This window comes from Meriones unguiculatus, chromosome 8, assembly GCF_030254825.1.
Source record: "Meriones unguiculatus strain TT.TT164.6M chromosome 8, Bangor_MerUng_6.1, whole genome shotgun sequence".
NCBI classification, from domain to species: domain Eukaryota; kingdom Metazoa; phylum Chordata; class Mammalia; order Rodentia; family Muridae; genus Meriones; species Meriones unguiculatus.
This window is the reverse complement of record NC_083356.1, coordinates 1,695,628-1,720,000: the sequence shown is the minus strand read 5'-3', so window position 1 is coordinate 1,720,000 and position 24,373 is coordinate 1,695,628. Positions and strand designations below refer to the sequence as shown.

At 53.1% G+C, this 24,373-nt stretch overlaps 2 protein-coding genes across 3 annotated transcripts in view; both read right to left on the bottom strand.

Moving 5' to 3' along the window:
• LOC110566748 (keratin, type II cytoskeletal 72) overlaps positions 1–1,715 on the bottom strand; it is a 9,821-nt gene extending 8,106 nt beyond the window's left edge. For both annotated transcript variants that reach the window (XM_060390539.1, XM_060390540.1), the window contains exons 1-2: positions 1,260–1,715; positions 1–92 (exon numbers count right to left, since the gene is read on the bottom strand). The exon at positions 1–92 is cut by the window's left edge and continues 123 nt beyond it. In XM_060390539.1, coding sequence (XP_060246522.1) covers positions 1–92; positions 1,260–1,715 — 548 coding nt within the window. The remainder of the gene's footprint in view (positions 93–1,259) is intronic.
• Positions 1,716–8,696: 6,981 nt separating this feature from the next.
• Positions 8,697–17,892, bottom strand: LOC110566746 (keratin, type II cytoskeletal 73). The gene is made up of 9 exons (XM_021664655.2): positions 17,390–17,892; positions 16,278–16,492; positions 15,457–15,517; positions 14,919–15,014; positions 14,408–14,572; positions 12,319–12,444; positions 11,500–11,720; positions 10,660–10,694; positions 8,697–9,970 (listed from the first exon to the last, which is right to left on the bottom strand). Exons 1-9 carry the CDS (start codon positions 17,831–17,833, stop codon positions 9,717–9,719), a joined length of 1,617 nt encoding a protein of 538 aa, XP_021520330.1. The 5' UTR covers positions 17,834–17,892; the 3' UTR covers positions 8,697–9,716.
• Between the last annotated feature and the right edge of the window lie 6,481 nt (positions 17,893–24,373).

Sequence of the window (24,373 nt, the reverse complement as noted above, 5' to 3'; positions counted from 1 at the left end):
TCCAGGCTCCTCCTGGAGTTGCTCTGGTCCAGCTGCTGCAGCAGCGCCCACTTGGTCTCCAGCACCTGGTTCTGCTGCTCCAGGAAGCGCACCTGGAACCCAGACCGACAGACACCTGGAATCCAGACCCACAGACACCTGGAACCCAGACCCACAGCCATCCACAGCTCCCCATGCTATTGGCTCTTAAGAGCGAGGCAGGAGAACATGAAGGTTTATCTGAAGGGACTCTGAGAGTTCCAGGGAAGAAGACACAGTCTAAAAGAAATGTGGGAGCCAAGCTTGGGCAGTGGTGTCATCTCTCTGGTGAAGCTGTCATGTGACTGGCTCAGTTTCTCTTGCTGAAGATGCTGGGAACTGGGGAGTGAGGGGGAAATTGGGCGTTCAGGGTGGGGAGCAATGCTCCTTTTCTCTAGGAACTTAGATGCTACTGGTTAATTTTTCAGTTTGTTCAAAGTCGGTTCTCACACATTTCAGGATTTCTCCCGTTTCTGGTCCTCTGCTGCTCACCTGCCTTCCTCTCCTACCTGTTTCTGAGCGCAGGGACAGAGGAAGCATGCTTGAGTAGAGGAGTTAAGAGGAGAAAAACACATTATTCTATGAACACAGGCTAATTTCTAATTATTCCAGCCTTGATCCCTTCACATAAAAGCCAGAAAAACAAACTCAGAAGCCTCGAGTTGGTGAGAGTCTCCAGGGAAGCCCAGGAATGCCTCTGTCTGAGCCAACTGTTGCTATCATGTCCCTAACACGCTCTGACAGGGTGGAAGTCAAGAGCTCTCTGATGGGGTGGAAGAGAGAGAAGCCCGTTTCCTGTTCTTCTTCCACTCACTGGGGTCCCTGTCACTGAAGCCCCAAAGACACCTTGCTGGTTACCCATTGCTGCATACCTTGCTCTGCCTTCCCTGCCAATGTCCCTAAACTGGGATTGAATTTTCCGGCCCCTTTCTCTCCCCTCTTCGGGAAACCCGCCTTCCCTCCTTTTATATCTGTGCCTTATGACACCCGCTGGCCTTTGCCCCTCCAGTGCCCCTGTTCTGAATGTGCGTCCTCAATGTCTGGTCTAACCTGGGAGGCCCTCGTGGGACGCGTGCCACAGGAGTGCAGTCTTTCCCAAAGCCTTCCCTCAAGGGAAGATACGTCCCTAAGCCCCCTTGACAGATGCAGACGGGAAGCTCGCCCCAGTTCCCAGTGGCAGAGCAGGTGTACCCCCACTCAGCACCTGCCAATGCCAGGCTGGCAGAAGCCGAAGAACTCACCTTGTCGATGAAGGAGGCGAACTTGTTGTTCAGGGCCTTGATCTGCTCCCGCTCCTGGGTGCGCACCTTCTGGATCTCAGGGTCCAGCTCCACATTGAGGGGGGCCAGGAGGCTCTTGTTGACAATGACCTGGGGGATGCCGCCGGGCGGGCACACGGATGGGTACGTGGGCCCCAGCCCCGAGCTGCCGAAGACGGTGCCCACGAAGCCCCCGGGACGTCCACCACTGGCCACTCCGTGGCCTCTCGTGAAGCCACCGCTCCGCCCGGCAGCACTCAGTGCCAGTCGGCGGCCACCCCCCACGCAGAACAGGCTCCTGCTGCCAAACGTGGCCGAGCCCTTGACCCCGGCCCGGACCGAGGCGCGGCTGCTGCTGAGCCGGCTGGAGATGACGGCGGAGCAGCCGCTGAAGCCCAGGCGCTCGGCACCGGGATACAGGCCTAACTGGCGGCTCATGGCTGGCGGCGGGCAAGGACTGGCAGGGAGGCAGCAGGCAGGCCTTGGGGCACAGATGCAGCTGCACTCCTGGCCCAGCTCCCCCCTTAAATAGCCCTGCTTGGGAGGACAGGGTCGAGTCAGCTAATTTGTATGTTAGAACCCCCCTTTTGGGTCACTGGGGCGGGGTGGGAGGACCTCTTGGGTCCTTCATTTAGGAAATTACCATTCACTTGCAAAGATTCCTGTCTCTTCCCTTTACCTGTCCACAAATCCCCTATAAAATGGCCCCAAACCCCGAATTGCCTGTGCTCATCTCCTGCATTATAATAATTTCCCAACCTTATCTCTACAGCTTCCCTCCAATTACGTAGGTCATCACTACCAAGATCTTCCTCAGAAAATTCCAGTGGGCCGGGCTTGTGGAGGACGGGGGCAGAGGGCTCCAAGTGAGCAGACGGCCAGGCTGGCTCTGCTTCAGAAACGGCCCTTTGACTGACGGCCCAGGCCGGACCTTCGGCACAGAGCAGGCCTTGGCACCAGGAACACTGGGGATGATGTGGAAAGCAACAGGAGCCGCAGGCGGGACTCCTCAGTAGGCCCTGAGCCTTCCTTCCCCCTGGGGCGTCCTGGAAGGAGCCGCAGGCTCCTCGGTAGTCCCTGAGCCTTCCCCCCCCCCCGGGGCGTCCTGGAGTGATCAGGCACACCCTGGGGCAGTGACTCGGCCTCCAGCGAGCCCATCAGAGGGCATAATAACAGCCATGCCACTGCCCACATCGCACAGTGTGACGTGGGTATCGGGAGTGGCGAAGATGGCGGCGCCAGGAGAAGATGGACAGATAGAGGAACCTCAGGCAGACCCACGGGGAGGAAGTGGGCTCTCTGTGCTGGGGGTGGGGAGGCTTGGGTTCAACGGCCCCTTAAGAAACTTCAGGCTTTTCAACATTTTGTTATTTCAATTTCACCCCACTCAATTTTCGCCTGTTTTTTTTTCCCCAACAAGAACAAGAGTTTATTAGTGCTAGCCATTTAGACCAGAAAAATAAGATATTTAAAGAACATAACCCTTATAGGACATTGGCTTACAAAAGTAGCCTTTGTAGTCACCTTTTCCTGAAAACACAGAGACATCTGTCTCCCCAGGGCCATGTCTCCTCTTCCGAAGAGAGGGAACAGGTAAAATGCTCTTTTCTTGCCTTCCCTTGAGGACGTGTGGTGGCTTCGTGAGTCAGGAGGTCCCCACCCCTGCACTGCCTTTATTACAGCTGGGGAGACACACAAGTGACACACGTCATTCGGAGGCTTCTGATATGTGGGGACGTGGGCAGATCAAAGGTGGCTGAGGCCCAGGAGAGGGGCTTCCTGCACCTGCCTCTGATAGCAGGTTGCTGTGTCACCTCCGGCCCTGGAGGACCTGTTTTGGATTGAATTGTCCCTAGGTTGGTAGAGCAAGGCAGGAATGTCTCCCTTCAAACCCAGAGCTCTCCAACCAAAGGCGGACAAGGCCACTCGGGGATGGAAGTTGCAAACGTATCAGTTTAAACTGGATTGTTTTTGCCCTAGAACCTCCATTCTCGAGAAACTAAGTGTGAAAAATTGTTAGTTTGGAGGGGTTTTTACGTTTAAAAAAAAGTTAGGCAGCAGAAGCCAGATGTAGTGGCGCCCACCTTTGATCCCAGCACTCAGGGAGGCAGAGGCAGGAGGATCCCTGAGAGTTCAAGGCCAGCCTGGTCTACAGAGCTACACTGTCTCAAAAAAAAAAAAAAAAAAAAAAAAAAAAAATTAAAACCAAAAGCTAACTAGATCTCTAGTGCAAGATTTGTTAGCCTGTCAACACACTTAGTAGTGGGTGGACAGCAAGATGATTCAAGGCAGTATGAGGCAGTCAGTGGTGGGTGAATGTTGCCGTCCATTTATCCAAACCCATAAGGTGTCCTGCCCCGGAGCTGAGGAGCATGCGCGGAGGATAGGGTGTGTGCCATTCATCTGTGAAGACCGGAGTTTGGGTCAGCAACAACCACGGAAGTGCCAGATGGATGTGGTGGGTGGCCTGCGTGTGGTCCGGAGAGACAGGTAGAGACAGGGGATTCCTGGAGCAGGCTGGCTAGTTACACTTAGCCCAACCAGCGGGCCCTGGAGCGAAGGAAGAGACGCTGCATCAGGCTGTAAAGCATAATCAAAGAAAAGCGCCCGACATCATCCTTGGCACTTCACACACGCGTGTGCACACGCAGACAAACAAGCAACAATGACCAACAGCGAGTGAACGGTGGACCCGAGTGGCAATGATGCCATTCGCCAGCCATATCGATGTGCCAGCCATATCGATGTGCCAGCCATATCGATGTGCCAGCCATATCGATGTGCCAGCCATATCGATGTGCCACTTGAGGGGTTCGTTGACGAGGGGGAGGCTGTGCCTTGAGGGCAGAGGGCATGTGGGAAAGTACTGTACCTCCACTCTGTGACCCTTAACATTTTTCCTTTAAAAAAATGAAATGCAAGCCAGGAGCGCCAGCGCGTGTCTTTAATCCCAGCACTTGGGAGGCAGAGGCAGGTGGATCTCTGAGAGTTCAAGGCCAGCCTGGTTTATAGAGTGAGTTTTAAGATAGCCAGGGATACACAGATAGACCCCATCTCAAAACAAAACAAAACAAACAAACAAACAAACAAAGGCAGGATTCATAAATAGATGAACGGGTGGCCCATGATGTTAACAGCATCAAAGGCAGTCCCGCTTTCTGCTGACAAAAGGCTGCTGTAAGCCCCGACCCTTCCCTCGTGTGGTGCTGAGCGGGGGTTAAGGATGGTTGGCTTTTTAAACTTACTACTATTTCTTGCTTTTCACATATGGGCAGAAAATGTTTTCGTAAATGAGGTACTTTCCAATAAAACCAGAGTAGCTAAGAGAAACTTAGCCTTTATATCAGACGTTAAATACTCCTCTTATTCTAAACCAGTGAAAGCCTCAGGTGTCCAGAGCCTTTTTAACTAAAGAGCTCGTGTTGGTTACATATCTCATGGAAACCAGAGTCCTAACACACAGCCTTTGAGAGACACTGAGGGCCTCACCAGTTTATCATTCAATAGACTTAAATTGCCCAAATCCAGAAAGATTGTCCTTCTCTTCTTGTAACTTATATCAGATTGGTAAGTTGGCATGTGCTTTTGGAGCTCACTGGGAAGCTGGGTCTGAAAACAGTTCCCTCCTCCTCATTTCAGACCCAGGCATGTTTGCCTCAAACTGTCCTCCTCCTCCTCATCCAGGATGAGCCGGCCTCCCTCACTCTGTGACAGAGAAAGAATGGATGAGCTGAACCGCCCGAATAAAACCACTGTATCCTTGACAATAACTAGAAGGTCAGCCATTTCCAACAGAGGTTACTATTGTTCGCCCCATGATGTAAAAAAAGCTGGAGAGGGAATGAGAAGCCAGGAGTTCGGCTGTGCAATGCTCATCCATGGTGAAAAGCGTTCAATCAGGAACTCCTGCTGGCTGCCTCGACCTCCCCAGTCATTTCTGCTGGATGACTGCAAGTGTCCAGTTAGGTGTCTACCTGCACTTTGTGCTTAAGAGCCTGACTGGATCTCTGTTCCTCCTGGGACTCTCCACTGGGACTCCAGCCCTGTCTCAACAGGGCTTTCCCATTTGACTTCCTGGCTTGATGTTTGCTCTCTTGATGTTGGGCTGCTCTAGTCAGCTCTGCCGGATGCTGTGAGTGTGTGATTTGCCAATGTTTTCCATATGTCTGCTGTTTCTCTCTATCAGCTTTGCTATTTATCCTTTTGCTTGATATGCTTAATGAATTTACATATTCAAAGGAAAAACTTGGTTACTGTATAGCTAACTCTCCAAGCTAAACAAAATGCCTCTTAACAGTTGTTTTTTGTTTTTTGGGTTTTTTTTAAAGACCTAATTGCAATGTGCAGCATCATGTAGCTTATGGTAATGTGCTCCGGGTTGTTGTCAAAACCGAAAGGGAAGTGTGTCTGCATGGGCTCTGGAGAGTGTGCCCGGTGCCTCCCAGCTCTGGCCAACGGCAAAGGAACTCTCAGCCTGGTGAGTGGGCACCTCAGCTGAGGCAGCCTGTTCCAGAATGATCACGGGATGACAGAGAGCCCCACTCTCTTCATCTCCCAGCCTCCTTTGGGATTCCACTAGTGTTTGGAGCCATAGACCAGTACTGGCCATTGAAGAGAGATAGATCTGGAATGATGAAGCAGTTAGGAGCCTGAGTGGCCTTTTCTTCTATCTCTGTGACCTTGGCAGCCATGCATCCCATATGTCCTTGCTAAGAAAAGCCTAAGATCCCGAGACACCCACTGGAACAGCCCTGGGAGATAGGTGCTGAAGCCTGCCCTGGACAGTAGATGAGGAACGGACCCTGTGTATTAAGACATTCAGACTTCAGGGTTTGTCCATGGAGACAGTGGGCATTGATTCTCGGGATCTAAACAAAGAAGCCAATGGCAGAACTATCTTTTAATGTTCTTTATTCTAAATTCATGTTCGTCAGATGGTCTGATTTCTATTCTTCTTTGCTTCCCCCCTCATGTAAACTGCTTGGATTAACACCCCGCACCTCATGATGCCAAGAGCACAATGTTTTCCAAGCAGGCAGTGAGGCAAATGACTCTCAAATACTACCCCATTACAGTTCATCGTCATAGTAACTTCATGTGGTAACCATCGCTGTTATTAACCATTTAACAGATGAGGACTCCGAGACCCACACAGCAAAAGTTTCCTGTCACAGCCAGGGTCCAAGTCCTCGCGATTCTTCATCTGGCAGCTGTGGCGTCCTTTCTCCCTCACGCTCCGCAGAGAGAATCCTGGCTCTCAGCAGAGAAGCGAGGCCCTCTCTGATCCCCTGTTGCTGCCTCCTCAGCTCCAGCAGCTGCCACACCTCTCACCCGAGCCCCCGCACCTCTGTTTCACCAGCCACACTCTAGCAACAAGAAACGAGTTTGCCCATTCAAGTGCCTCTGGTCCAATCTTCACTTCTTCCTGTTGTCCATGAAGCGAGCCACCTCCGAAGCCCCCCCCCCGACAGACTGCCTCCTGACAGACTGCCCTCCCTCCCCCCCTGTCCTCCTTTCCTCCTCCCCCTGTCAGTCCTCTCTCCCTGTGCCTCCTCACTGCCAAGGCTGCCCTGGGTGCTCCTTTGTGTTGTTGCCTCACCGGGGTACAGTTGCCCTCCCTTGCGCTCCTGCCTTCCTGAAGATGGCAGGGCAGGCTTCTCCATCCCTATGTTCCATGCGTTAGCACGTGGAATAAAAAGATGTCTTAGCACAGGGCTTCCTAGTCCGTTAGCAATCTCAGTGCCAGAGGATCTATAGAACACTGAAAAACTCTGTATCTTGCCATGATAGCAGACACATATCTGTTGTTGTAAATTAAAAAAAAAAAAAATGAGTGTTGGGCTGTAAAATGTTGATTATTTACCCTATGATTATCACGGTGGTATTATTTAGCCCGATATCACAAGTAAGAAGACACAGCCACCTGTTAAATTTTATAATTGCCTTATTTAACTTGGGCTGGGCAGATATTTCACCTACACCGGCTCAATAACCTCACCATCCACCTCCCAGCCCCATCCAAAGCCGTCCGCCTTAACCATCCTCGTCTGGCTGTCTTCCATCCATAGTCTTATGAATACTTGCTTGTGTTCTTCATCTGGGCCGTTCTATGCCATGATTGGAGTCCTTCCTCCCGGCCCCCATTGTTCCTTCTCCACGCTAACCCATCATGGCTTCTTCCTTCCTTTTCTCTTCCTTTCCATCTGTTTTCTTCCTATGAGTCTCTTCTGCCCAAAGCCCGGGAACCTTAGCCACGCCTGCCCTATTCTGTCCTGCCCAGGTTTTAGGCCTTTTAATCAACTAATCGGTGTAATGTCTCAGGCAGGTTCACACAACAAGGATAGGTATATCCAGACAGTAACCAGATCTTGAGGGCCAGTAATTAGCACCAAAATACAAGCATCAGACCAACCCCCAACACATACCATTACACGTTTGTCCAAATCCACCAAGTGTCCAATACAAAGAATGAACATGTCATGACAGACTCTAACCCGTCAAGCTACCACTCTTCAGCGGCCCCAAGAGTTTGTCCCTGCGGCTACAGAGAACACGGCTGGACTGTCCTCGTGGTGTTTAACCTTCACTGTCAATCTGATTTAGAATCAGATCTCCATGGAAACATATAACTGGGTGTGTTTTTTGAGAATTTCTCCAGAAAAGTTTGAAGACAGAAGAGAACACTGAACGTGAGTGGCAGCGTCCCAACGGCTGAGGCCTCTGGCTGCATAAAAAGGAGAAAGAGCGCTTCCTCCCTCTCCCTTCCCCATTCTGCCTTTTGCCCTTTCTCACTTCTCTCTGCTTCCTGACTACAAGAGCATGGTGACCACCCACCTTCCCTGCCATGCCTTCCCTGCCGCAGCAGACTGTAGCCCTCTCTCCCTCCTTCCCCTCTTCCCTTCATTGCTTATGCTGGGAATGAGTCCGCAGCAATCAGAGAAGTACCCGACGCAATCCCCAATGAGACGGTCTCTCCAAGTATGGATTTACTGAATCGCTTTCCTAGTTCCTACACACCTTTCAGTGAGCAAATTAAGTCACGGTTTTAAACCAAAGCGTTGGCGAGCTTCTGTCTCGACTTGGTACTCCAGGAATTGCTCGTGCCCCCTCTTAGGTCTCACTCCAGCTAACGTCGGAAGCGCCATTCTGCCTGCTTTGTGAATGAAGAAACGAAGCTCACTCGGGCTGACGGTTTTGCCCAGGATCACCAATTAGCTGCAGGACCAGAATTCCAAATTCCTAGCTCTGTTCTTGAAGTCCGTTTTCTCCCTGGGCCTGCAGGGAGCCTGCTCAGATGCCACTCTCGAGTCTGCACCTGAACGTACTTGCATTTGCCTGTGCTGCAGCTGACACTGTCCTGCAGCGTGGACCCGGAGACATCTCTGAGCGCATAGGGCTCCGTAACTGTGCTGTGTGTAATTGGAATGATCATCTACTTAAGCACACACACATGTGTGTTCACACACGTAAATTCCTGCATGCATACGTGCTCATACTTGACTCAGTACAAACTTTATTAAGAACTTGGGTCTTTATTTCAAAGAGGAATCTACCATCGAGGTGTTACTGAGAAAACATCAAGTCCTAAGCTTGTCAGAACTGTCTCTCCACTGCCTCTTGGTCGGCTTTAGATCTTGCTGCCAGACACTTGACTTCTCCTTGTAGCCTACATGTCGCTAGACATTGTACATCCTGACTGTAGCTGAGGAAAGCAGGACTTAGAAGGCACACCTGTCGGCTGTGGACAGATGAATGTTAGGTATCAGTGCAGGTGGTGCTGGGGTCCCCAGCCTATTCAGGGCCTCGTCACCCAGATCAATACTCAGGGTTCTGTGGACTGGAGAGACCTCAGATGCCAGAGGTCTCAGTGAGCATGCCACATACCAGAGGGACGTGGCCTGAAATGAGGGTTCCTCCAGGAAAGAGGTAGTCTGACCTTCCATGGTTTTATATGTTTATTAGTGGGGTACAGGAACAGAGGACTGGAGCTGAACCAGGTCCAGACGGGATGGGGACTCCCAGCCCGACACCAACGGAGATGGTGCCAGATGCAGCTGTGGGCCTGTGCTGCGGCAGGCTGGGCCGGCTCTCGAAGAACCGTCCTTCAACACACTTCCTGTCTCATGTGCCCAGATGGTAATGGGTAGCAGAGGATCAGGATTGGCCTAGAGGGAAGCTCCACCAGAAAGGGGCGTGCAGGTGAGCCATCATGAGGATATGGAAGGCTCGGAGAAGTGGTCCCTTTGCACTGGGGCAGGAGGATTCATGAGATAGCTTCAACCTGAGAGTCCTGGTGTGGCTGATAAAGACAAAGGCAGCGGGGTTGGCAGCAAAGAACGGCAAGAAGCGAGCGAGCGAGCGATGGCAAACAGAGGGGTTTCCCGGCAGAGACTCCAGAGAAAACCACAGCTGGGCAGAAACGGGCGCCCGGCTGTCAGTCTATCTCATGGTTTTCTTTGTGGGTGAGCCCAAAGCCATGTTCTTTCCTGAAACTTCCTTAAACTCACTGGTGCTACCCAGCCTGGTCTTGGTCTCTCCACGGGAGCTGCAATTCCCACTACCAGTGACGCAGCCCCCAGACAGGATGCTGTAGCCCCCACCGACGGAGCTGGGCCGGTAGCCATAGGTGCCAGTGCTACCGAACCCAAAACCGGCCCCTCCGCTGGTCCCAGACGCAGAGCTGCTGATGACGGCTGTGAAGGGGAGAAGGCGCGTCAGTGGGTGTCTATGGCCGAAGCGGTCCTAAGTCCCTCCAATACCCCACCCCACTCACTCAAAGACCTCTTTGCTGCCTAAACTCCTCACACGGATGCCACATTTAAGGACACGCGCTGGCTCCTGAGCACAGCAAGCATTGAGAGAAGCAGCCCGGCTGTCACAGCCAGGCCCCTGTTCTTCCTTAGAGGACCAGGAACAGCAAGGCCTCCCCAGCGGACAGATGATACCCCAGCATAAGCTGATCTCTTGCGTCTACCCTGAGAAGGTGCCCTGACGCTGTTTCCACTGTGCTTACGGAGGCTGGAATTGGGGTGCTTGTGCTGGGCCCCCCTCCTTGAAGAGAGCGTGGCTGAGCCTTGCGGGGCCATCACTGACACTGTGCTCGCACAGCCGCACAGGTGTCTCCTCCCAGAGGGGACGGGCACCTTGTCCTCCATCATGCGCGACAGTGTGGGTGTGGGTAGAGGAGAGGGCTCCATGCCAGCTCTGGGGAAGTGATGGCCGTGCAAAGTCACAACTGTGAGAGGCTGTGCCGTGAAGGAGCAGCTCGGAGGTGGAACCCGGGCTGCTCCACAGAGGCCCTGGCTCAGACCCCGGCTCAGCACTGTGCTTGCTGGCTGCCTGCCTGGAGCTACCCCCACCCCCCCAGACATGAAATACTCACAAATGCTCACAGCACTGGTGTGTTCTCCAGACATCCTGCGCAGGAAAAAGCACAGATATACTCCATCACACTTAGGACACACTGAGGACCAGACAGTGCCTAGAATTGCCAGCTGGTCCATTCCACCCCACCCCCCACCCCCCAGTCAGAAAGACTTAGCAACCTCTGTCTCGAGGCTGGAGCCTCCCAGTCCCTCCTGCCCTCCCCCATCCACCTCCCACCACAGAGAAAGGCTGTACTCTGGGGCTCCCAGGCTAACACCACGGCCTGTGCAGCTTCTGAGCCCTTTGCTTGACTGCTGGGTAGCTGAGGCCTGAGCCATAGAGGTGGGGGAAGACAGACGACTAAAGTAGCAGTGAATGAAGCACCGGGATTTCCAGATGCCAAAGATCTATGTCCTTTCCCTCCAACTGGCTGGACTCTGTGCAGCCTACATTGCTGCTGAGTACTTTTATAGGGAAAAGAATGCATCTCTCTTAAAAGGTTTTATGTTTCTATGGGCAAACTGGAACTACATAACCAAGTGAAAAAAGAAATGCCACTAAAAATAAGTCAGTGAAAACCAGCAGTTTGGCTGGAGGAGGAGAGCTGGTTGGTGCGGACTGAGCTTAGGATGCGTTGTAAGGGAGGGACAGCGAGACCTTGAGGCTGGCGACACTTGAAAACTGGGACTCTGGAGGCCGAAGGCGAGCTTAGAGGACATTGCTGCCCTACTGTGTGGCTGGAAATCGCTCTGGGATTTGTGTGTGGCTAAACTGGAAAGCATCTGCGGTCCCTCCAATGTCTGCATCCCTCACTGCAGGGAGCGCCATCCAGGGAGGATTGCAAAGGTTCTCTCACCTGCACTCCTCGCCCTCCAGCAGCTTGCGGTAGGTGGCGATCTCGATGTCCAGCGCCAGCTTCACACTCATCAGCTCCTGGTGTTCACGCAGCATCCGCGCCAGCTCCTCCTTGGCCTGCTGCAGGGCGCCTTCCAGCTCGTCCAGCTTGGCCCGGGCATCCTTGAGGGCACAGTCGCCTCGCTGCTCGGCGTCAGCGATGGCCGTCTCCAGGTTGGAGCACTGAGGGGCAGATGGTAGCATCCCCTGAGCTCTGATGGTAGCATCCCCTGAGCTCTGATGGGCCAGTCTAAGCCATCCCCAAGAAGCCCAGGCCTATGCTGTCCCTTAGGCCCTGATGGCTAACCCTTCCCCAACAGGCTAAACCTCTCCATCCCAGGCTGCGAAGGAGATGTAAGGAGTGATAAGGTCTGGGGGAGGGGTCATTTCCCTAGGGAAAGTGCCCAGCGAACAGCAAGGAGCAATTAGAAAGTTACCATCATGATCAGAGGAACCAGATTATCTGAGGTCTCCAGCCCCGCTCTGGTCCCCATACTAATGGGAGGATGAGCCCTACTCTGTCATGGATGTATCTGGCAGTGAGGACTTTCACTTGGCCACAGGGAAGCTTGTTGTTCAGTCTTGTAGATGTGGTGGGGAGCCCTATAAGGATTCTAGGTTTCAGATGGGAGCAAACGGGAGGAGCTGAGCCTTCTCTGAGGAAGAGGTTTCTAGGACAGAGCCCAAAGTGGATGAGGCAGGGCAGGGAGGCTCTAAGCCTCTTAGCCTTCTCCTGGGGTTAGGGCAGAGGAGGCCCCTGCCAGGAGCCCTGGTCACTCACCTGCTTCTTCACACTCTCGATTTCTGATCGCAGTCTCTGGATGAGCCGGGTCAACTCTGAGATCTCGTTCTTGGTGTGCTTGAGGTCATCCCCGTGACGGCCGGCTGCCAGCTGCAGCTCCTGGAACTGCCAGGGAAGTGACAAAGTGTACAGAAGATTTAAGAGTTGTGTGCGCCTAATCTAGCACAGAAACGGTGCCTTTGCTCAGGGCTGCGTGGCAAGGGGGAGAAGGGATCTCCATTCCCCCTTCATAGCCTCCTCATGCTTAACCATCTGTCCCTGGACTTTTTTCATTTGCCTTAAGCCTGGCTCATCTTCAGAGACTTAGACTTGGCCATAGGACTCTTGGAAGTCCCACCTTCCACACTGCATCTCTGTGAGATGAGTCTCCCACCATGCACCTCTCTGCCTGTGGCCCTTGGAAGATGAAATTCAAACTCCTAGCATGGCATCAAGGTGCTTGTTTCTCACTGCCTTCATTTATCTGGTTCTCAGCTTTGACAAATATCCTCCCCTGGAGTGACTCTCACGTGTTCCTGTGTCTGTGAGGGACTATGAGCTCCCCCACAGGACCTCCCCCACACCTGCCATCTTCCTTAAGCAGCTGTCGCTCAGCCAGGAAGAAAGGCTTTCTGGCTAGGTATGGTTCTGTCCCCATGATCCTACGGTCCCAAAGTCAGACATGCCGCACCAAGAGGACATGTTTTCTGCCTTCCTTGGTAGATGGACGTTTTCTTTTGTTTCTGAATTCTCTGTACACAGCACAGTGCCTCGCTGGTACTCAAGAGAAGATCACGTGACTGGCTGAATGAGAAGCCAGTCAGCTGTGTTTCCCTCCTCTTCCCCTTCTCTCAGCTAGCTGAGGTGGGCACAGGCTCTCCGGGCTGTCTTGTTGGATTGGCAGGAGGCTGGGTATCAGCCGTGACTTAGTCTCCTCCTGCCCCTGGGGTTGCCTATTCAACAGTCAACAGAGGGAACCCAGTACAGTCCTAGAATTCGACTTAAAGGGAAAACAGAACAGCTGTGGTCTTTGGCACTCTGGAGTGAAGTTTTGCCTTGACCCCTCCCCTCTGCCCCTACCTTCCACCCCTGAACCTTCAGCCCTGATCCACTTTGGCACCCCAGCCAGTGCCCCAGACTCAGCGGCACCATCAGCCCTTATTTACTAAACACTCTTGGCACATCTCCTGCACCATCTTTAAATGGCGATGGTGAAAACGGCCTCGCAACAACGTGGCCAGCAGTGGTGGCATCCCTGTCCCTAAGCCTGTGGAGAGGTGGAGGTGCCGACGACCCATACAGAAAACCACAGTTGTGAGGCTCCTCTTTTTCTTCCAGGAAGGAGTGTGGAGGAGACAGCCTGGCTTTGAGTGCTGGGTCCTGACAGCCCACAGGGGCTAAGCGGCCATTCTCAACCCTGGCTTAGGAGAATAGATGGGGAAGGAACCGGGGCCAGTCTAAGCCATCCCCAAGAAGCCCAGGCCTGTGCTGTCCCTTAGGCCCTGATGGCTAACCCTTCCCCAACAGGCTAAACCTCTCCATCCCAGGCTGCGAAGGAGATGTAAGGAGTGATAAGGTCTGGGGGAGGGGTCATTTCCCTAGGGAAAGTGCCCAGCGAACAGCAAGGAGCAATTAGAAAGTTACCATCATGATCAGAGGAACCAGATTATCTGAGTCACCCTCCCGCCTACACCTATCAGGGAAGCTAAGATGTGATGCAGAGTGCCGCCCTCTTCTTCCTTGGAGATGGACTTGATCCCAGATCACCAGAAAGAGACCTGTGATTTACCATAATGACAGAGCTAAAGGGCCAACCGCTCCCCTTCCCCACGCACCTCGGAGCTCACTCCCTCCAGACAGCAGGCCCTGCCCCATCCCAGCCAGCCCTGCATTAGGATGCTTCTCATGCCTCTTGCAGTTTGCACCCTGCAATGGCTGCCACAGGTCTGAGGGAACCCAAAGACAGAGTACTCTTCTCCCTTCTTGCTCCCCGAGGTGCCAAGGTCGGTGTGGTGTTACCAGCAAGCTGGGCCTGTGTTAAGTCATGGAGCAGAGAAAGGCAGACCTAACCAGATTCCTTTACACCCACCTTGGTCTGGTACACCATCTCAGCCTCCGCCTTGCTCTTCAGGGCGATCTCCTCGTACTGAGCTCGGACCTCGGCGATGATGCTGTCCAGGTCCAGGCTGCGGTTGTTGTCCATGGAGAGGATGACGGACGTGTCGCTGATGTGGGACTGCATCTGGGCAATCTCCTGCAGAGGCACAAGAATGCGTGACAGGGAAAGGTGACAACAGGATGGCCCCACAGGATGACCCCAGGCTATCCCAGACAGGTACATGCAGAGCAGCTCTCTGAAAGAACAGAGCTGAAGGTTTCAACACCACGGTGAAAGACTGCCAACTGAGAAGAAAATCCATGTATTCACCCCAAGAGGGGGCAGGAGCCAGGAAAGTGAAGGGAAGCCGCCTGCCCAGCTATCACTGGCCTGGGAACGCAAAGCCCTCAGCACCCAAACACTGGAGGGGTCCAGGGCTCTCGAGCTGACTGATAAACAAGTCCCTCCTGAATCCAAAGCCAGGGGGGAGGGGAGGCCTTACCCCCTCAAACAGACACTTGAGGAATTTGATCTCGGCGTCCAGGGCATCCACCTTGGCCTGTAGCTCCACCTTGCTCATGTACGCTGCATCCACATCCTGAGGGAGACCCAGACACCTGCACTGACGAGTCTTACAGAAGCCCTATCCTGCAGCTGCCTGCCCCAGGAGGAGACTCAAGACCCCAGGGGTAGGAACTTGACCTCAGCCCAGACTCACTGTGAGAACTTCTTCCAAGGCCGGGTACAGAACCCGTTCCTCCCCACAGTGACTTGTCAGAGATGAGAAGGGTTAGAAGCAGGACTTGGCCCTTCCCATAGTCCTGTGCACTCTGGCATAAGCTGGGCCTGACTATCCGCAGCGGGACTCTAGTTCTGGCAAAGCGATCTATGTCCATAGATCACCAGGGTCCGTGGTGGACATGACTGGCCTCCGTCTCTGGGGCTGCCGGCCCTCTCTGGGCTGTGCAGGCCAAACTGCCCCCCCACCCCTCTTCCCCCTGCACCCACCTTGGGGCACTGAGGCCCCTCTCACCCCTTACCTTCTTAAGCACCACAAATTCATTCTCCGCAGTCGTGCGTTTGTTTATCTCTTCCTCGTACCTGTAGGGAAGCATTGGTGAGCGGGGCTCGGGGGCCAGTGTGTGGGCACCTACAGCTGTGGGTTCTCGATGGGAAATGCAGGGGGTCTGAGCTGTGGTCATTAAGCCAGTTTTCAGCTGTCCAGCTCAGCTCGGTAGGGCTGTTGGGCTGAGCTCTCAGTAGAGACCCGGTGGCTGGAGGGTTCAGGTCTAGGGTTCTTCTGATGCCTGTGGCTGAGTGGAGGTTTCCTCCTCTTTCTCAGCATCCAGATCACAGAAACAGGGCTCTGCCAGCAGAAACAGCACTGCCTGCCTGACACCCTTGCCAACAATGCCACTCCAGCCTGAGGTGGGTAGCCAGAGCTACCCCTACTCAGGTCAAGAAAGAATATGGCTCAGATGGGTTTCCAGGACCCAGTGAAAATGAGAGAAGCCCTATAGGAATTCCACCTCCTGCCTGAGTTTCCTTGGAACTTGGGGCACCTGGGTGAGCTTAGGAACTGGAGTTCTGTGTTGGGCACACACAATGGCTCTCTGGAAGGGCATGGGAGGCCACACATGAAGAAGGCTGCCCTCAAGGGCCTCGCTGGCACTGCCCAGCAGTAGCCACAGTCCAGCCTGCTGGGTTAAGCCCATAAAGGCTCTCGGCCACCAGCTCCACCAGCTGAGCTCAGGTGGCTTGTTCTACCCAAATTATGGCCCCCTGAGGGCACGCACAAAAGCCCCAGGACCTTCTTAGAAAGCCCCAGGAATCAGCTAGCCCACATAGTATTCCCACTGACCTCTTCTTGCAGTCCTCCACCGCGTCCCGCATGCCCCTCAGCTCTGAGTCCAGCCGTACTCTGTCCCCAGACAGTGTGTCCAGCTGCTTTTGCAGGCTGCTGATGTGGGCCTCATACACAGGCTCCAGGTTCTTCCTGCAGTTATTCAGGTCTAGCTGCTGCAGCAGCTCCCACTTGGTCTCCAGCACCTGGTTCTGCTGCTCCAGGAAGCGCACCTAGAACCCAGACCCACAGACACCTGGAGTCCAGACCCACAGCCACCTGGAACCCAGACCCACAGCCACCTGGAACCCATACCCACAGCCACCTGGAACCCAGACCCATAGCCACCTGGAGCCCAGACCCACAGCCACCTGGACCCAGACCCACAGCCATCTGGAGCCCAGACCCACACCACCTGGAGCCCAGACCCACAGACACCTGGAGCCCAGACCCACACGACCTGGAACCCAGACCCACAGACACCTGAGCCCACCCCACAATCAACAGAGAGGACGGGATGGGAAACTTTCTTTTCAGAGGAAAAGATGGGTTTTGATCGGCTATGTGACCTTCAGAGGTAAGCTCTGGGAAAAGAAAATGCCCCCCAAATACCTCCAGGCTCATTGGGGCCTGGTGGTCTAGTTTGTTTGGCCTGCTCCTTCCCTCATTGTCATGGCCTTCCGCAGCCTATCTGAAAGCCATCAACCTTGAGCCCTCTCTGGTTTCCCCCTGGAAGTTTCCTTTGCTCAAGACTCGCCTACCTAGAGGGCTGCTTGAAATGCAGACTGCACAGGCTCATCATCCTGCACCTCCCAAGGCTCCTGCGGCCTCTCCTCTACCTGCATTCTAAGTCTCACTGCCTCTGCCCCTAGACACCTTCCAAATGAAGCTCTCTCATATTTTCACAGGCCTTTGGTCCTGTCCCTCCCTCAGCCCTGGTGCCCAGGGTACTGTCTGCTACTCTCTGCTCTGTCCTGTGGTGTGTCTGTATCCTGGGAAGGGGTCCCATCCTCCTGTCTCCAGCTAGGAAGCCCCTGAGGACGTTGAAGGTGGAGGAGGAAGGAGCAGGAAGCCTCTGAGGATGGCGAAGGTGGAAGAGGAGAGGAGATACTTAGCCTCTGCAGTCCTACCTTGTCAATGAAGGAGGCGAATTTGTTGTTCAGGGCCTTGATCTGCTCCCGCTCCTGGGTGCGCACCTTCTGGATCTCGGGGTCCAGCTCCACATTGAGGGGGGCCAGGAGGCTCTTGTTGACAATGACCTGGTGGATGCCGCTGGGCAGGCATGGGGATGTATTTGAAGGCCCCAGAGCCACACCGCCAAACATGCTGCCTGCGAAGCCGCTGGCCCGGTTCCGGCCAAACGCATAACCCCCTGTGCGCCCGCTGCCGCTGGCCACATTGAAGGAGATGCTCCTGGCGCCCCTCAGGCTGTAGAGACTCCGGCTGCTGAAGCCCCCGCTGAGCCCTTTGCCCGCTGCCCGGTAGGAGGAGGCGCTGCCCCCAGACAGCACTGCCGAGCAGCCGCTGAAGCCCCTGCCGCCAGCTCCCGGCCTGCAGGTGAATTGGCGGTTCATCTCGGAGAAGCCACAGAGTGGAAACAAGACGCGTGCCGGCACGGAAGAGGCTGAGTGTTGACCACCTTGTGATCTTGGCCTTCCCCTTTATAGAGCTCAACAGAACAATTGTCCTAATTGGTGGGTTTAATTTGCCTTTGAGGAGGAAATCATTTTCTCCTATCAAAATCAGAGACATGGGGTGACTTGAAAACCCCAAAGTGCTGGGCTTGCAGGTCTTCTGCATGTAATTGAGTCTTATCTTATTAGCACGGGGTAATTAACCGGCCATATATTCCCCAGGAAGATCTTGGCTAGGAAGCTTGTCATGGTCCTCGCTGTCCTTCTCCAGAGGGCTGGGGCGGTAGGAAAGCTGGAGGAGACGGTAATTGACAGTGTCATCTCTGAGAAATCTCCCACCTGTGCCCGCGTCAGATCATCTGCCTCAGGGACCCTGGCCGAGCTGCTTTCATGTGGTTACGACGCCCCAAGGCCTGGCTTCCCAGGGCTGCCAGAGACAGTTCTCACGGCTCACCTGCCGGGACACAGGATGGGAATCCACAGCCAGGCCCCACCCTGTGGTGGGGAGCCTCGTGTCCTGCCTCCACGTGGATCCCTGGGTCCCCTGTGCTGGCCAGGTGCCTGTTATCTTAGTCTTATCAACTTAACGTGCCGATTGCAGCCACCGCTGACGCCGGTTGACGCCAGTCCAGCGTCTGCAGTGTGGAGAGCTCCTGGCACACAGCTGATTCCACCCACTCAGTCCGCAGGGAAGGGTGATGATCCACACTTGGTAAGCGGAAAAGCCGAGGCGTGGAAAGTGGAGGGCTTCGTTCCTCTGGCAAACATTTAATAAATCCCGCAAGAATCCCAGACGACGAAAGTCTCCTAAGAAGCGCGGGCCTGCTCGGCAAGGACTCCCTTCTTGGTCTCCTGACCCCACACTCAGAGCCGCACAAGCAGTTTCATCTGTCCACCCAGTGGCCAGCTGCCACTTCCTCAGCCCACGCGTCCACCCAGTCATTTCGCAGACGTCTAAGGCTGAATACTCAGGTGCTATGCTAGCCCTAGATCCCTCAATTCAGGAATTCTAGGCAGCAATTCTAGCAATTTCCTCATTAAACCGAAGCCTCCCACTGGCTGACTGCCTGATAGAACTGTTCCGATGCACGGCCGGGAAGTGCCCCTGGCATCATTGTACCAAGCAGATTCAGCCTTCCTTCCTTTCTTTATACAAAATGGCTCTTTGGGATCACAGAAGGAATCAGCAATGGCCTTTGGCAGTCTTTGTCTTTTCTCGCTGGCCATAAAGGTCTCACCCTAACCAAACTCCTGGGTGGAGAGACAGAATGCATGAGGATGAAGCCAGTGGTGTCCTGATGCCGATGTGAGCACAGAAGCCAAAACCCACATCCTTCTGGCAAATGCCGAACACCTTCTCAGCCATCCATCTCTGAGCAGGGATGGGAACAATACCCAGGCACAACTAGAGTTAGTATTTTTTAAATGGCCAGAAAGGATGATTTTAGTGAGCAGCTTGTTAGATAGACACATGTGGAGGAGTGGGGACAGCAGGTGGACAGCCTTCACAGGCCAGGCCAGGACCTCCCCACCGACAGCCAAGGCTCGACTTCGTGGAGCAGCCGGCTGTGCTGAACCAATGGTTCTCAGAGTGGGGGTCACGACCCCTTTGGAGGTCATATATCAGATATACACATTACGATTCGTATCAGTAGCAAAATTACAGTGATGAGGCAGCCGTGAAGTAATTTTATGGTTGGGGGTCACCACAGCATGAGAACTGGATGAGAGGGCCGCAGCCCTGGACCCTGCTTCACACTACACTCTGCCAACTGTGTGGGCGATGTGTCTGCTTCCTCCGTGTCCTTTCTGCATCCCTTGAGATGAGCGCAAGCTTGACATGAGTCAAGCTGAAAACACCAGGCATGAAGAGGTGCGTGGCGGCCCTGCAGAAGGAGCAGCAACGGATGAGGTTCGACGTTTCATGGGAAGCGATTGTGGTTTAGGAGGGTTCTGCCCACCAGACATGCTGCTGATGCTTGCAAGCCAAAACCAGAGAGTGCTGGCATCCAGGGTGATCCACAGCTTTCCCAGAGGCTCTGAGGAGAAGGGAAAGGCTGGTCTTGTGTCAGTTCGACACAAGCCAACATCATCTGAGAGGAAGGGCTCTCAGTTGAGAGAATGCCTCCATTGTATTGGCAACCCTGTAGGGCACCTTCTTAATTACTGATTGGTAGGGAAGGACCAGCTCATTGTGGTCCATCCCTGGACTGGTGGCCCTGGCTTCTCTAAGAAAGCAGGCTGAGCAAGCCATGAGGAGCAAGCCAGGAAGCAGCACCGTCCATGGCCTCGGCCTCAGCTCCTGCCTCAGCTCCTGTCCTGCTTGAGTTCCTGTCTTGACTTCCTTCGATGATGAACAAATATATGGTTTGGAACTGTGTCCTTGCCCAGGGGCAGAACTGGCAAGATTCAGTCTGGAGCTGGGAGAAGGCCTTGAAGGAGTTAAGCTTTGGGTTCCTGGGAACCTGGCTTCCCCTCCTCAGCAGCCAAGGGCTGTGGCTATCAGTCCTAAGACAATTGTGTCTGGGGTGCCCTGTGTTCCCTTTGCCAGCATTGCTTGATTTTAGCTTTCTGCTGACGTTGGCACATATTCCCCGGCAAATAGATGCGGTACTTCTTAATAAACTTGCTTGACATACGCTATCAGCTATGCAAGACCTCTTGGTTCCAGCCTTTGTGTAGTAGAAGTTTCGGTTTCTTTAAAAACTGAGTTGTGTTACGTAAATATGTTTTCGTTTAAATCCCAGTGTGGGATATGGGGCTGTTTTTAGTTTGTCCACAGCTGTGAACTATGATCGCCTCGGTGCAGGCTTAGAGATGGGTGTGATCTTCACCAGCTGCAGACAGTTTAATTCTGAGGACTCTGAGAGGGTAGAAATGCCCAAACCCCAAGAGGAAAAGAAGTCTGAGGAGCAAGAAGGCTGCTGCTCCCCATGAGGTTGCTGGTTCATCCTTCTGCTGTGTCTGCTGTTGCTGTTTGGTTGGACTGCTAGATATACTGAAGACTGAGACTGGTATTGCCCAAAGAACCCGACGACCCTACCCAGCTCAATAATAAAGAGACCTACACCCCTTCTCCCCACTAACCTTCTCTCTCTTCTACCTAGTGTTGGGGGTTGGAAGGTGTGTGGCTGGAGAAGGACTGGAAAGGAGGTAGAGGCAGGAGAACTCAGATAAAGTGGATAAAAGTTCACCAACACTTTTGTATTCTCACCCCAGGTCCCTCCCTTGATGCCCCAAAGCTTGGGAGCCTTATTCCTGTGGGTTTGAGTTAAGACAGTAGGGTCAGCATTGTTGAAGCTGCTCCAGGCTTGGCTGCAGAGGGGGCTGAAAGCAAGCTGAGCCTGAGCTGGAAGGTCCCTTTGGCTTTCAAGGTGATGGAAGGTGCCAACGGAGACTGTGAGGGAGAACTGCCACCAGCAGAAGGTGATGGAAGGTGCCAACGGAGACTGAGAGGGAGAATCGCCACCAGCAGTCCTTTCCAGCTCTGAACCCTGAGTGCTACTGGACCAAGTGCTACTGGACCAAGCAAGACATACCCACAGACGAAATAGTCACATGACTGTTGACTGTCATGGGTGCAACCGTTTTCTGTTGGCATTTAAGGCCTGGGCACAAGAGGGAACCCACATGTCGTGGTTCCAGAAATCAGGAAAAAAGAGAGGGTGACAAGGCCACAGTCATTGGTAAATGGATGTAATAGTCCTGTAGATACTTCTTGAGCATCCGTGTTGAACCCACAGGTTAACGCAATTGGTTGGCCTCAACTACTTAGTTTTGTGTTAGGCGGTACCACAGAGACTGGTCAAGCTCTTACTGATAGGCGGTTGCTGTAGCATAATAGCCCAACCGTTACCCATAGAGGGAAGAAAATAACCAAACCTGTATTATCCTCTCCAAAGCTCAGAGAATACTGTGAAAGATTGAGGGGCTCATTAAGATTCAGTAAGTAAAAAATCTGGGCACAGAGTTCTTTTCTGAGACTAATACTCCAACCAAGGACCATGCATGGAGATAACCTAGAACCCCTGCACAGAGGTAGCCCATGGCAGCTTTGTCTCCAAATGGGCTTCCTAATAAAGGGAACAGGGTCTGTCTCTGACATGAACTCAGTGGCTGGCTCTTTGATCACCTTCCCCTGAGGGGGGAGCAGCCTTATCAGGCCACAGAGAAAGACAATGCAGCCAGTCCGGATGAGACCTGATAGGCTAGGGTCAGATGGAAGGGGAGGAGGACTCCCCTATCAGTGGACTGGGGAAGGGGCATGGGAGGAGATGAGGGAGTGAGGGAGGGGACAAGGGTGGGGCTACAGCTAGGATAGAAAATGAATAAATTGTAATAAATAAAAAATGATATTAAAAAATAAAAAAGATTCCGGAAGTAATCAAGCATTGTAGCACACACGTTTAATCTTAGCACTTAGGCAGAAAAGCAAATTAATCTCTGAGAGTTTCAGGTCAGCTAGGGCTAAATGTTAGTCCTTGTCTCAAAAATAAAAGAAGGAAGGAAGGAAGGAAGGAAGGAAGGAAGGAAGGAAGGAAGGAAGGAAGGGAAAGAGAGAGAGAGAGAAGAAAGAAAGAAAGAAAGAAAGAAAGAAAGAAAGAAAGAAAGAAAGAAAGAAAGAAAGAAAGAAAGAAAGAAAAGAAAGGATTCAGGAAGTAAATAAAACTTAGAAGGCCCATGAAGTAAATGAAAATCGCAGGTTCAGGAAGCTCCTGATGCTTACAGGATTCAAAGTGTCTTTCCCAAGGTTATGTAAGCAGTAACACTTGCTGGAGAGAGAAGAAACTACCTGAGCAACCAAGCTCTCCACATGTTGTGCCGAGTGCTCTAGAGCTCCAGCTTTCACAAATCGTCACTCATGAGGGGTGGGCTTTTCTGCGGTGCAGCTGCCTTTGAATCACCCATGCCCCCATAAGTAAACCAAATAAACCTACTTGTTCACCGAGCTAGGCTTGGGTGGGACTGTTTCTCTGGTCTGTTGCTGGTGGACCAGCTGGGATGAATAGATGTTTGTACTTTTCCAGGAAAAGCCACCTAACACATTTATTTCTACTGATTTCTCTCTTGAGACCCTGAATGTGCAAGCACAAGAAACCAAGTCACAAGAAGAAACTCAAAGAGGGCAGTGCCCAGGATTCATGGCAAAAGGCTAATTCTAGGCCCTGGCTCTTCTTGCATGCTTAGACTGGCACTCCTACTCCATCGACGCTGCCTCAGAGACGTCAGCATCCACTCTGCTGCTGCTCTGCCTGCTCCCTGAGGATGCTGGCACAGCTCTGGAAGGTCAGCGCCACGCTCCTGTGTCGGTCCTGGCATCCATTTGCTGCAGTGATTCCTACCCGGTCAACAGCACCTGGTTCTGCTGCGCGAGGAATCATACTTAGGAAACAGAAAGTTGGGGCTGGGCAGATAACTCATCCAGTAAAGTATTTGCTGTACAAAGGAAAACCTGGCTTTGAGTCCCAGATGCCGTGCTAGTGTATGCTTGTAATTTCAGTGCCAGGGAGACAGGTGGGTGGATCTTTGAGCTCTCTGGCCAGCCAGCCTCATCTAACTGGCGAGCCCCTAGCCCCAAGGAGAGACTGTCTCCAAAGAGAAGGCAGACAGTTCCTGAGGAACAACACCCATGGTTTACATCTGATCTACGTGTGTGTGTGTGTGTGCGCACACACAGATGTGCACATACAAGGAGAGGAGGGGAGTGTAACAGGGCAGACCAAGGGCCCTTTGGGTCTCTTTGGGTCTCTCGGTAGCTGTTTGTCCAGCTGCCTGAGTGGAATTCTGGGCTTGGGCTTTTTTATCCACCAGTTCCGAGGGCCAGGAAAGTACAGACTCCTACGCGGCTGCTTCTTCTCTCTCCCCTGAGACTGCGCCCACCTTGAGATAACACACCTGGCGGGGTCGGTGCAACCTCTCCCAGCTGCTCTCCTGTGGATCCAGGTAAGGTCTCCTAATTCCGAGTTAGAATTCCCTACTCAGCCGGGCTCTGTGTGAAGCCCACTTTCCACATGAATGCCTCTAACCTGGCCACGGGAGGAGATCCACACAGATGCAAAGACAGCCAAGTGCAGCGGACATGAGGAGAGGCGTGGCCTCGGGGCCACAGTGTCCAGGTCCAGTTCTGCACGCTCTAGTTCTGTGGCTGTGTGTGAGAGTCTCAGCCTCGGTTTTTAGCGTCTGTCAAATGGAGCGATAAAGACAGCAGTTCTGGCTACATAAACAGGGTGTTATTTAAAACTTTCAGGGGAAGCCAGGCACAGTGGCGCATGTCTGTAATCCCAGCGCTCCAGGAACTGAGGCAGGTGGATCTCTGTGAGTTTGTGGCCAGCCTGGTCTACAAAGAGGGTCTAGGACAGTCATGACCACAGACAGAAATCCTGTCTCAAAAAACCAAAAAACAAAACAATACAAAAGCTTTCAGGGGATGGAAACAGTGTTAGCTGTTAAGCATTTTTCATTTATTTGTGTATACGAGTA

What these genes read in the sequence shown, in the direction of transcription:
- LOC110566746 (XM_021664655.2), bottom strand. Translation starts at nt 17,833, where the DNA reads ATGAACCGCCAATTCACCTGCAGGCCGGGAGCTGGCGGCAGGGGCTTC. An exon ending in TCGCCTCCTTCATTGACAAG is followed by an intron (nt 16,493 to 17,389) that starts GTAGGACTGCAG and finishes TCTGGGTTCTAG; the next exon opens with GTGCGCTTCCTGGAGCAGCA. An exon ending in TCGAGAGTGTGAAGAAGCAG is followed by an intron (nt 11,721 to 12,318) that starts GTGAGTGACCAG and finishes TCTGCCCCTCAG; the next exon opens with TGCTCCAACCTGGAGACGGC.